Below are 13,642 nucleotides of genomic sequence, written 5' to 3' on the forward strand. Positions count from 1 at the left end.
TTTAGGAACTTTGAGCATGAGATGTTCGAAAAAAAATGATTTCGATAAAATTATTGATTGTTTTGCCAGCAATGAAACAGTCGGTAGAGCTGGACCGAAGTCTCTTGAAACTCTAGGCCAGCAAAACAAAAGAACAAGAAACTCCTTCCACCAGCCTGACTGAACAGATTGTTCTGTTTGGAGGAAGTTTCAGTAGAGAATGAGTCGGGATGGGTAGGTTGAACACTTTGCCTATTTTGTACACCGGACACAAAAAAAATATATATTTTTTTCGCCATTAAGGAAAATTGTTATAGACAAGGAGAGAATCATATTATGGACGGAATAAAAAAAATCTGGCATGTCACAATGGTGGCGGGAAATAGAGCCAATGTGGTATATTTACATCATTACGAAAGAGTCTCGGTTCATGGTGGTCGTCTGCAGCCCTTGGAGTAGGGATTTACACGTTACATCTAGAATCTATCATTCTAGATCCAGACTACCGCATTTATTTATGCGATTAGGATATTATGCAGTTTGTAAGTTAATTGTTGATCTAGACTAGGAATGAATCATCATCTGGCCTTTGAGTAGATCTAGTTTAAATTTATTATTTAATATTTTTTTATTATTTTATAATTTAACACCAAGTGACCAAGTCCAAGGCTACCAACCAAGGCCAAGAGTCTAGACTAAGTAAGACCGTCATAAGACTGATAAGAGTAGAGTTCAAGAGTCTTAGTAAGTTGAGTAAGGCCTAACTAAACGCTAAGGTTTGAGTTGACACTAATCACTCATCATCATCAAAATCCATGATTATAGTGAGGGCTTGAGAGGCTCAAATTTTCAGTCAAATCCTCTCTTGCAAAAACCCTGGACAGAAACCCTGCTGTCTTGCGTAGTGCTCTAAATGTCGCCATACAGGTCGAGAATTTTGGGTTTCCCAGACCTGTCAAGACGGAGATCAGCAAGTCTGGGGCAGTCAAACAGAATATGAGGCACGGTTTCCTCTTCTTCCCCGCAGCGGGAGCACCGTGAATCAAAATTTGAACGATGAAAAATGTATGACTTACTTACTTACGGGGACACTGTGAATCAAAATTTGGCCATAGCCGCGAGAAATTTGAGCCAACAGGACAGTGGCCTGTCCTGCACTGTGCTATAATAGCTTGCTCAGGCCTGGACAGCCTCCACCACTGGAAAGTGCGGTCAGGGCGCCTCATGTGCTCCCAGACTCCACAGGCTTTTTGGGATTTGTCCCAGCACTCAAACCACTTTTCCATTTCTGTTTTTTGTATTATAGCCAGGGCTTGATGAAAGCTTACAGCCTGATCAGTGAGTGGAATTTGCCCTCCCTGGTTTGCCAAAGAGTCTGCGATTGTGTTGCCAGTCACACCTATGTGACTCGGTACCCACTACATTATTACAGGGGTGCCATAGTGTTGTTTGATGTTATGTGAAGCCATGATGACAGTGTTGATATTGGGGGGCCATGGTCCTGGGCTTTGCAAAGCCTGTAGTACAGATTTTGAGTCAGTGATCACAACAATCTGTGTTGCCCTCAAATGCCCCTCGCCGAGTTGAGAGTCAATGATTTTTAAGGCTTCACAGACTGCCATGGTCTCCGCATCAAAACTGCAAACACTATCACATGGTCCAAAGATTTTGACTGTGTAAGAGCCAAGAAAGTCGATGTAGGCTCCATAGCCTGCTCTTCCAGAATCTATTGATGCCGACCCATCAGTGTATGCAAAAATAGCACTGGGCTTGAAGGTATTAATGGTCTCCAGAGCTAGGATTTGAAGGTCGTTAGATGAACGGCTTTGCTTAGTGGCATTAGGGTCTACTAATTTCAAGCGTATGTCTGGGGTTGTTTGGCGACACCAAGGGGGAAGGGGATGAAAGCATTGAATGTTTTGTCGTTTGGTGGAGAGGCCAGCTTCATCAGATAGTCTAGTGGCATGATGCATAAAAGACTGCATCTGGATACGTCTTCTGCATCTCCAACCATCCACTAGTTTTCTAGCTGGGAGGTATTCATCCAGCCTTTTATACCGCTCATAGCAGGTCAGTACTGACCTTTCCCTCCTAAGGGTTAGTGGGCCTATATTAGCCATTATTTCAGCCGCATTTACTGGACTTGTCCTAAAGGTTCCACAGACAAATCTTAGTGCTTGGGACTGTATTTTATCAAGTTGTTCAAGAGCAGTCCTAGAGCCATAAATTTGCACAGGTAGGCTGTAGTCTATCTGTGATCGGACTGCTCCTAAATACAGGGATCGGAGCATGTCTTCTCGGGCTCCCCACTTCGTGGATGCCAGCTTCCGTACAATGCAAAGTTTCCCTGAGGCCTTTCTTACAACATCCTGGATGTGCTCACACATTTTTAGTTTGCGATCTAAAGTTACACCAAGGTACTTGGGTAGCTTTTCCATGCTGAGAGCCACTCCGTTGAGGGAGAGCTGGAAAGGTTGCCAGAGAATGCCAGTCCCGAGCGTGAACAGAGAATAGACCGTCTTGGAGGTGTTTATTTCTAGCCTCCATTTTTGTGTGCATGAGCAGAGCGTATGGAGGTCTTCTTGTAGCACTTTTTGTATAGAGGTTGTGCTCCTTCCGGATTTCCAAAGGACAATATCATCAGCATATAGCAGCTTTTGGCATTTTAGCTGAGCCGTTAGGTCATTTATGAAGGCCGTGAAAAGGGGGCATGACAGGACGGAGCCCTGGGGGAGGCCGTGCTCGAGGGTCATTTCCCCTGAGACTTCTCCGTACATCCTTGTTCTTATTGTACGCTCTTGTAGGAAGTCTCTAATCCAGTAATATATCCGTCCCCGCACCCCCACGGCTCTTATCTTATGAAGCAAACCAGGCCGCCATACTTTATCATATGCCTGTTTTAAGTCAATGAAGACTGCGTATGTGCTTTCGGTCCTTTGGAATCTATCTGCTGCTATGCTCTGCACAAAGATGTTGACTTGGTCTATAGCGGACATTCCATCCCTGAAACCAGCCTGTTCTGGAGCTATAAGACGGGCACTCTCAAGGTACCTAACCAGACGCTCATTTACCATTTTTTTCAGCCATCTTTCCCACACAAGATGTGAGTGAGATGGGCCTGTAGCCCTCAGCAATGGAAGCATCTTTTCCCTTTTTTGGTATAGGAATAATGGTGGCACTTTTCCAGGCCCTGGGCATGACCATCTGCCCAGGTTCTATTTACGAGCACGGCCCTTCCTTTCCCCCCTACATGCTAATCACTATGTTCAATTAAGCCTAAAAGTCAGTTAAGACTAAGGCGACTAAGTTAAGTTACGTCACTAGTCTGTCACTAGTATAATAATAATAAATAAGGTCTAGTATACTACTACTAGTATTACTTATTTACTAGTCACTACTCTAAGTCTAACTCTGTTTCTGACTAAGTCTGTAAAAAACTAAAGTCTTCTCTAAGAAATTGAGTTTGAAAGCAGCCCCAGTTTCTAAACACTAAAACAGTTAAAACACTAAAGCTAGAGTCAGTCAGAGTGAGTAGTGTGAGTAGAGTCAAATAGTCTACATTATATTGAAAAATATTGTGACTAATATAATGATATATACTCAATATAGGTCTATACAATATACAAATATACAGGAGTTTTTAAATATAGACTAGATCTAATTTTGATAACCTACTCTACTGGCTACCTGCCTAGACTAGATCTAGAAAAAAAAAAGATTATATTTGATTCTTAAGGTAGATCTATTTCATAATAAGCACTAGATTCTAGATAGAGATCATACAATATACATCATAGATTTTAGATGCATTTTAAATGTCTTCACTTAATATTAATAATAATAATAATCTTTATTGTCCGTATGGAAATTTGTCTTACAATTTATGCATTACACCAAACAAAACACATAACTATAAGAAACCATTAATAGGTTAATAATTAATTACTTAGTTCTCTTAGTAATTAAAATATTAATAATTAATAAATTTTTTATATTACCTTAATTGCCTGATCAATACATTAATTATGATTAATTGCTAATACATTTTATTCTCAGGATATCTCACAATGAGTGCCAAGTCACCTCCAACCAGTTCACCTTCCAAACCTGAGAGTCACTGTGCCTCTAACATTCCAGAGGAAGATGCTAACTTGGATTGCCTAACACACTGTGCTCTCCTGGCAGACTCTACCAGATGCCCTTCACCCAGCATCAGTAGTAGTGTCTCCAATGAGGAGTCTATGGACTCAACCCCAAGCTCCAGTAAAACCATTACTGATGAAATGGTCAGGGAAGAGGAGCAGCTGTACATTGCAGGGGTCAAGGAGGAGAAGAAGAGGGCAGAAGATGAAGAGAACATTTTGAAGAAGATGAACACAGAGACACGAGAAGAGAGATATGAAAGGTTAAAGTTCCTTCTGAGTAAAAGTAAAATCTATTCTGAATATTTAGTAAACCGCATCAAACAACAGAAGATAGATGAAGAAAAGCGTAGACAACAGAGGTTAAAAAAGGAACAGAATAAAGAAAGCGAAAAAGAAGAGTCGGAACACAATGATGTCAGCTCTGGTCAGCAACATGTGAGCAAAGGGTCCAAAAGAAAATCAGACTGTCTAAACTCTAAGGCTAAAAAGCAAAAGACAACTACTAGTGGCACATCTTCTGAGGAAAGCAAGGTTTTAAAAGTTGATTCCAGTCTAAACGCCTCTGCTAGTACAGCTTCTCAGTCTCCTGACTCCACCGCTGCAGACAATAGTGAGACAGTTATTGACGAACCTGCATTGATTGAAAAAGCCTTAACTTTTGGTCTTCTTGATCTTTCAGATGAAAAAAGGTTTATTAATGGGGTGGAAGTACCTTATTTACAGCCCAAACTTATGACAGGTGGTGTCCTTCGTCCATACCAAGTTGAAGGCTACAGCTGGTTGAAGGTCATGTATGAGAATGCTGTGAATGGAATTTTGGCAGATGAGATGGGCCTGGGCAAGACTGTCCAGTGTATAGCCATTTTGTCTCATTTGGTTTACATGGGAGTGCCAGGACCATTCTTAATATGTGCTCCTTTGTCCACCATACCAAACTGGCTCTCAGAATTTCAGACTTTTGCCCCAAATGTACCCACAATTTTGTATCACGGACCAAAGGATTCACGGTTACAGCTGACCAGGAGAATCAGTAAAAAGTACAAAATCCGTGAAGATGTTTATGTACATCCAGTTGTTATAACTTCATATGAAATTGCCATGATAGAGCGGAAGACACTCTCCAGACATGAATGGAAGTACCTAATTGTTGACGAGGGCCATCGCATTAAGAATACTCACTGCCGCCTCATTCGAGAGCTCAGGATGTATAGATCTACTCATAGGCTTCTGTTAACTGGAACTCCATTACAGAACAGCCTAGCGGAGCTTTGGTCTCTATTAAATTTTCTGCTTCCTGAAATTTTTGATGACCTGGGAAGCTTTGAGTCGTGGTTTGACATAAATTGCATGAATGGTGCAGAGTCTGAAGAAAAGATTGTCAATCAGGAGCGGGTAGACAGCATTCTTAGCATGATGCATCAGATATTATCTCCCTTCATGCTGCGGCGCCTCAAATCTGACGTTGACTTGAACATCCCCCCCAAGAAGGAGATCATTGTCTATGCTCCTCTTACACCTCAACAAAAAGAGTTCTACTCCGCGGTCATTGATAGAAGCATTTGGGATCTACTAAAAACAGACACGATTCATGCATCACCGTCATTGGATAATACACAACTGGGCAGAGGCAAACGGAAGACTGCAAAAGTGCAATACAACATTTTTATGGAAACGGACCAAGACAGTAAAAAGTCTCTGCGTTCCTCTAAGTCAAAGAGGGTTAATGATGAAAAAAGCTATGAAGAAGAAGAATTGGAATTTGAAAACTGGTTGATGGCTGTTAGTGACAAAAAAACAGAGTAGGTAGTTTTCATTATTTGATATTTAATAATAATAATAATTTTATTTATAAAGCGCTGTTAACAAACAAAATGTAGGCTCAAGGCTTGTTGCCTTTGAATGATGATAATTAGAAAAAAATAGATGCCTTTACTATCTCCATACACTCAGCCATACAGCAATGTAAAAAAAGGTGAAACCAAAACTGCCTTTTCTTTATACGATTTCAGACTTTTAATGTCAAAACCTACTGCAAGCCTTAGGCATGTACAGTCATCTCAATATGGGATAGGCGGGCTACATGCCTATCTCTTGAATATAAATATTGATACATTTAGTTTTAGGTACCCTAGATATACACAATGGCTTTGTCTTCTTTGGCTATAGATCTGAATAACTGCACTCTTCCATAATTTGTTTTTTAGATTAAAAAATAATGCCTTATTATTATATATATATATATATATATAATATATTTATTTGTACATTTATATAGGAAAGTTGATAAAGGTACACAAGTAAAAAAAGTTCCTAAGTCTCAGGTCAATGTTAAAATGTGCAGTGTTATGATGCAATTGAGGAAATGTTGCAACCACCCATACTTGTTAGAGCATCCCATTGATGCCACAACTGGCAACCTTGTTCTCAACGAGGGAATCATAACCTCATCTGGAAAGATGCAAGTGCTTGACCAGATGTTGGCTGAATTAAAGAGACGAGGTCACAGGGTAAGACTCTAAACAATAATATCAAAGTAAAAAGGATACATATTAAAATAGCATTTAAATCTTTTATCACATTGCTCTTCTATTGTTAGTATCTGTTGATAAAATATTGGGTGTTATTATTGATTATAATCTAAATTATGTGTGGCATTAATTACTTGGCTACCTAATACGAGGGCTTAGAGTACCTTAGACTTTCAAACCACTTGCAGGCTAGTATTTTTTTTTTTATTTGCAATGCTTGCTGGGTGCCCTAAAGGTGACATGAAAACCTTTTACTCCCCACCCCCAATCCACATCCTTATTTTGAGATTGGATCAGAGCAAATTGAGCATACTATAGCATTTAAGATACCATGCACAAAAGCAATAAGAAAGAAAGATCAATTCTGAAGGTTAGATTTCTGTGGTAAGAGATTTTTATGACCCATCAGTGAAGTTCTTGACTACATACAGGATGGCTGCCTGGTCATGCGGTTTGCACGCTGGACTGTCGTTCAGATTTATCAATGGTCCCGGGTTCAAACCCTGCCCGCTCCCAACCCCCGTCGTCCTGCGGGAGGTTTGGACTAGGAAGTAATTATCTTCAACTCTGAAGGAACATCCGAAACATGTAAAACATTTTACAAACAAACATACAAGTTTCAATCCATGTGAAGAGTGTTTGTTTTTTTAAAATTATTATTCAGGATTTTAAAATGTTCTAAAAGTTTGCTAAACTCCCTGGTACCTGGCTTTTGTTTAGGAAAATATAAATTAATGACTGTTGGTCAAAGAAATTAGGTGAAAACCTATTGCCTTACAAACCTTTAGGTCTTGAATGAAAATAAAAATAATTATGTGTTAAAACATATTTTATTTCATCTTTCCATAATTGTGTTCACTATTTATCTCACTTAGGTACTGTTGTTCAGTCAAATGACTAGAATGCTGGACCTCATTCAAGACTTCTGTCATATCCGAGGCTATGGCTACTGCAGGCTTGATGGTAGTGACAACATCGATGATCGCAAAGAGAGTGTATGATTTTAAATGTTAATGTCTTTGTGTGCTTAGTTTTACTGTTCCTATTTTTTTGCCTCGCATATAATTAGAAATTGATAACTATATAGATCGCAAATTTACTCTTACCATTTTTTTTTATTACTATGTCATCAGATGAGAGAATTTAATAAACGTGGATCAGACAAGTTCATCTTCTTGTTAAGTACCAGAGCAGGAGGTCTAGGCATCAATTTAACTGCAGCAGATACTGTGATTATTTTTGATAGTGACTGGGTATGTTCTGTTTCATGTTTTCATACTTTTTAAGTACAGGATAAAAATGTTAGGTTTGTTATTAAAAATTTTTTTTTTTTTCAAAGATTAAAGTAAAGTAAAAAGTAAAATCCTCTTTCAGACTTTGAGATCTATGGGGCGGATGATGTAAAGGTCATCTGTTTCTGTGGCCCAAGGTTAACGAGTGTCTAAGTTTTTAGAAATGTTCTTCATTTTCTCCAAAATGTTTCATTGCATGAAACAGCTGTTTTTAAAAGTAATGAATTCTTACTCTTCTTAGCAATGATCCCATAGTTGATTTGAACCTTGCTTTTCAATCGAATCTCCGCTCCAATCCTTGATGCTTTAAAAGTCATTTGTTTCATTTTCTTTCCCCAAAATGTTTTAAATTGCTTCAAATTTAAACTTGAATTGTTTACAGTTACAAAATGTACAGATTTTTTCCCCCTTTTCTGCTTGTTTTTACAGAGAACGATGTGTTTAAAATGGGGTGCTTATTGTTTCTATTTTCTTTTGATTCAATTTTCTAATGGTAGAGAGAGTGTATAATTGGTAATGATAATCAATTTATGTGTTTTAAATTGTGTTATATATTAAGTTTTATGAAAATATGGGTAAATATAAAAGAAAAATAATTTTTAGTTTTATAAAAATTAATTTGTGTCGCATAAAAGAGCATGTATTCCCCTTTAATTCTATACCAAATATAACATTTTCTGATGGCAAACAAAAAAGTTATTGAAATTTAATCAAAATAGGTTAGTACTCAACAAACAGACCAAGTAAATAATTGTATCAGAATGTGTGAAATAATTAATGAGAAAGTCATGTACTTTAATGCCAGACTAATGTTAGACTATTTAACTTTCCAGAACCCACAGTGTGATCTCCAGGCTCAGGATCGCTGTCATCGCATTGGTCAGAACAAGCCTGTGGTGGTGTACAGGCTAGTCTCTGCAAACACCATTGATGAAAAGATCATTGAGAGAGCTGCGGCGAAAAGAAAGCTAGAGAAGCTGATCATACATAAAGGTATTTTCTCCACCCTGTTCATGATTTAAAAAAAAAAAAAAATTAAAAAATACCTTTGACTTCCTGTCCCCACCCCACTTATATGTTACCACCATATTCCAGCATGATTCTTTATTCATTCAATGAAAGACTTACCCTATTACTGTTGTTTTTTTCCCCCATTATTATTAGCTTTGTTTCTTTATTCAAGAGTATCTAAATGTTTTTATTTTTCTTTTTTTTAAACTCCACCAGGCAAGTTTAAAAGTGGTAACTTCATGGCTCGGGGGAAAGCTATAAGTCCAGAAGAGCTGAGAGCCTTGCTGCAGTCCAAAGACCATGATGCAGTGGTCAACAAAGATGACTTTATCATCAGTGAATCTGAGCTCAGCTCTCTGCTAGATAGATCTGACCTGATAAAAAAGTGGAAGATGTGTAAGTTTTCTTCTTGGTTTTTTAATGCAGATCTAAAATCAAGAGTAAAGTAGAAGTTTGATCCATTCTGTCTATAATTAAATTTCTATTATATTATCAATAAAAATATGTCAGCACAAGTACCAGCTGCTGGACATGCCCATCTGGTCATTCTGAACAGAAATATCTTCCCAAACCGAAGTGAATCTTATTGAAAGTACACCAATCTCAACATAACGCTTCTTTTATCCACTTAGTTCTTTCATCTCATTGAGGCAGTTCTTTCATCTCACTGAGGCTTTCATACACTGACCCAAGTGAATGTAATGCACCAAACTTGAAATGTCATTGAAGTATAGTTGCACCCCATTTAAGTTTTTGAAGAATTTAGATATTTGAACTGTTTAAGACCATAATGTTGTGTTATAATTCAACTCTACTTCTTCTACATGATTTTTGATTTGAGGCACATCGGCACAATTTAGGCCATGTCGTGGTTCTTCTACATTCTTATTTTGTATTTGAGTGTTCAGACAAGTAATCCTATATCTGAGATGGACCATGCAGTGGTTTCCAGATTAGGCAGTTCTCCATATAATTTTTTCTTTATAGAAGGGTTTTGGGGACAGTCTTCTTCTGGTATGCAGCTTTAAAGGATATGGTCAACATTCTTTGGCGACACTGCACAAGGACAAGTTTCACTAGTCCCAATTTTCATCCTCCATAGCATATGTTGTCCCATTCTGGTGTGTCCGGTTTAAAACAAAATATTCTTTGTTAGTTGTGTTGGGGCAGCTTGTAATAGGCGTCGTTTTTCTTGTGACCTGGTCCAGTTCTCTTTTATTCTACTCTCAATCATTCTATTAATTTCATCTGGGTAAAAAGGAATTTTCCATTGTTTTACTTTCGCCAGTATGTCTGCTTTTGCTTTTTCATTGCTTTCTATTACAGCGTGTCCTGGGATCTTTTGTGGTTTTATGGCTTTTGGTTTTATTTGAAATGTTCTTTGTTCTTAATCTCAAAAATCACATACTAATCATTGCCATATGCAGTGGCTGAATGGTTAAGCCATTGGCTTCCCAACCTGGGGTCATGTGTTCAAATCTTGGTGAAGACTGATTTTGAATTGCAGGTTTTTTTTAGGGTGCCTGAGTCCACCCAACTCTGATGGGTACCACACTTAAGTTGGAGAAATTAAAGGCGGTTGGTCATTGTGCTGGCCACATGGTGACTCCCTGCTCCTTAACCGTTGGCAAAAGAAACAGATGACCTTAACATCATCTGTCCTATATACTGCAAGGTCTACAGGGGGAACTTTACTTACTTTACATATGTTAATGTAGTCATACATGTTAAACTAAGTCATTGTTTTTCATGGCTGATTCACTAGGTGATAATAGTGCTTACATGAATTAATTAGTCCAGGCACATGGAATAAGAAATGTGCTTTTGTGTCTTTCTGAGTATGTTTAACTTTATATATTCTTTAATAAGATCATTTTACTTGGAAAAGCTATTGGTATTGTTCATATTATATAATGTGTTTATTCCAAATAGAGTTCAAGTGATAAATTCATTATGAGATATTCATTGAATGACATTTGTACTGCTTGAGACTTATGGACAGATTCATAGCTCTGTTTTTGTTCTCTCCAGTGTTTACATTAGTTGAGTTCATTGGTTTTATTTTATTGAAGTATTTGTAATAAAACAAATAACTTAAACTATGACTTATTTCAACAGCTCGTGGAAAGGGTGCGGCTAAACAAAAGAACACAAAACCAACTTTAAATGAGGCCGCCAAGAATAGCAAAAGTATGAAACCAAAGAAGGCAACAGCAGAAGCAAGTGTGACACAGTCCAAGCTTTTTAAGGTAATCTTTTAACTGATGGACATCATTTGAGTTTCTCCATCTAAAGAATGTAGACTGTGTAAATCTATGAGTAACATCCTACAACCAGTCCTATTCAGTTACTCAACATTTCTCCTTTTAAACATCTTTGCCTTTCTTCGATGGACTCTTTTTGTTAAGTCCAATCTGATATTTTTTTCATTCAGGTTATTGACAATGAGGCTGGAGAAAGCACTGACATTCAATGTACAGATATGGATAGTTTAGACCTTTTGACTACGTCTCTCAGTGCTAGCACAGATACAGCCTGAGACAGTAGCACTGGCTAGTAGCAGCATCACATGGCCAGTGTTGTTGACACAGAGCCAGTAAAGTTGATCTAGACTGCTTTATCTCAACAAGATAAATGTTTGTTTATACTGTAACTAATAGTTTTCATTCTCTTGTTTCTCATTTAATATTTCTAAGTTGTTAGGTATGCATTTTAAGCATACATATTTTTTATTCTTAACATTTTTATGTCATGGTTAGTTTAATTGTCAGATTATCCTCAATTTATAATCTTTTTATTTTCCTTGTTCTACAATATGTTTTAAAATGAGACATTTGCTTTTGCAATGTAACTTTGTTTCCCTTGTTATTGAGCTGATAATTATAATTTTTATGTTGTACAAAACTACTCATTGGTCTATATGGGCCAAACTAGCTCAGTCTACACTTATATCATGACTGTTTAAATTTGCTTATCAGTGATGGTTTGTATCCAGCTACAGTTTTTTTTTTTTTAATATAGTTCTATCTCAAGCTGTGTTTTCTCAAGCACCCATAGGCTCTGAACTCAGAGTACATTAAGATTGTTCCATACTATGTCATCAAAATGTATAAATTGCATGAAGAAAACATCTAATAGTCTAAATTAGGTTTCAGGTATGGTATTTAAAAAGGTAAAAATATAATATTGACAATATTTTGTTGAAGCTAAGCTGTTAATTGTATAAACAATTTCTCTTCCCCCCCCCCCCCCCCCCCTCTTCTCATTTAGTTTTTTTCTGTAGCTTTTGAGGTAACAAATTGTACAATACCATTACCATATTGTACTGCAACAATTAAGTTTTGTAGAAAGACATTTTTTCTTATTATGAAATGGTTTGCACCTTACTGCACCTGTCTCTAAACATCCTGTGTCCTTTACATTATGATTCAACTTTGGCCCAATCCAATTTGCATGATGAGTTTTGTTTCAGACTCAAAATTCAGGGCTATGAAAGATTGTGGTAAGGCTCGTTGACTCAGGGCTATGTCCAAGTTTGGTCACCATTGCTTTTTTACAGGAAACCAGACATTTCATTATTTTCTGGTCATACTTTTCTGTCCCCTTACTGTGAAACGTTATTTTTCTATTTTTGTTAGCTTTTTATTAAGTTCCCTCTTCCACTGTTAGATGTTTTCCTTTGACAACTTAAAAGTTAGTTGACAGACAATTCACTACCAAGGGTATGGTGGCAGCATGTATTATTGAAGTTTTACAGTGTATTATTGTATTACGGTACTTAAAAAGGGGATTGTTATTGTTAAATTCTAAGTTTTATTTACTTCTGATGTAAATAAGTTTATTTAACCCAAAATACATTTGGTTTTGGGCAATTTTTGTTTCCTTTTTTCCATTTGTATATTTATTGTTGACATTTTTACATTTTTTTAAATTTCTGCCAACTTTTTGTTTCAAAAATTGTAATCCATACCATGATAAAAGCATCCTGCTGTTCTATTGTTGTCCACCAAGGTGTTCATACATGATTCTTGTTTCTCACATCATGTTCTATAAAGCATTTGTGTTAAGCTCTTGAAATTTGTAACAATGTACATATTATATATATTGTAATACATTTTTTAAAGTAACAACATTTACTAAGCTTTCAGATGATCAAATAGAAGTTTTACAATTCCTTTTGCAAACAATAATTGGCTTGTTTTGTTTCTTAAATATTGTGTCTGCCTAATCAAAGTTAATGTAACCTTTAGGAAGGAACACACTTCTCACATTGATGATTTGAAAATATGACATTGTGAGAACTAAACACATTTTATTGTAAACAGTATCAGAAATGTGAGAATTCCAACTAGGTTTTCAATTTTACATTCAGGCCCACACATAAAGCTGAAATAATTTTTTACTCCATGGACCACATATATATTCTAACCTAGGCACTCAATTTTCTACCTTAACACGGATCTTTCTTTGATTAAATGCTGTCAGCATCTTTGATTGCCCTGGAGATTTCCAAGCAGAAATATCACTTCTTTTATTTTTCTATAATTTTAAGTCCTGTATATACAATTTACAATGGTCTATCATCTATGTAATTTATAGTGATCCATTGTCTGCACAGAGCCAATTAAAATTAGTGTCTTAAAGACTTTAGGACAATTGATTGAAAGTCAGTACATGTAGTTTCAAT

The 13,642-nt window shown here is 36.9% G+C and overlaps 1 protein-coding gene across 2 annotated transcripts; it reads left to right on the plus strand.

Moving 5' to 3' along the window:
- The first annotated feature begins 130 nt into the window (after nucleotides 1-130).
- Nucleotides 131-13,329, plus strand: LOC106052017 (lymphocyte-specific helicase-like). Of its 2 annotated transcripts, none has more exons than XM_056036478.1 (9): nucleotides 131-213; nucleotides 4,036-5,923; nucleotides 6,400-6,631; nucleotides 7,528-7,647; nucleotides 7,786-7,905; nucleotides 8,778-8,937; nucleotides 9,172-9,351; nucleotides 11,074-11,204; nucleotides 11,390-13,329. In XM_056036478.1, the coding sequence occupies exons 1-9, from the start codon at nucleotides 210-212 to the stop codon at nucleotides 11,492-11,494; spliced, it is 2,940 nt and encodes a 979-aa protein (XP_055892453.1). In that variant the 5' UTR covers nucleotides 131-209; the 3' UTR covers nucleotides 11,495-13,329. The 2 variants fall into 2 exon arrangements, with proteins under 2 accessions (XP_055892453.1, XP_055892454.1); XM_056036479.1 differs by lacking the exon at nucleotides 131-213 and adding an exon at nucleotides 376-521.
- Nucleotides 13,330-13,642: the final 313 nt, after the last annotated feature.

This window comes from Biomphalaria glabrata, chromosome 7 (assembly GCF_947242115.1).
Source record: "Biomphalaria glabrata chromosome 7, xgBioGlab47.1, whole genome shotgun sequence".
In the NCBI taxonomy this organism is placed as follows: Eukaryota; Metazoa; Mollusca; class Gastropoda; family Planorbidae; genus Biomphalaria; species Biomphalaria glabrata.

Coding starts and splice junctions, on each gene's coding strand:
- LOC106052017 (XM_056036478.1), top strand. Junction 6,632..7,527: donor TAAAGAGACGAGGTCACAGG/GTAAGACTCTAA, acceptor TATCTCACTTAG/GTACTGTTGTTCAGTCAAAT. Junction 7,648..7,785: donor TCGATGATCGCAAAGAGAGT/GTATGATTTTAA, acceptor CTATGTCATCAG/ATGAGAGAATTTAATAAACG.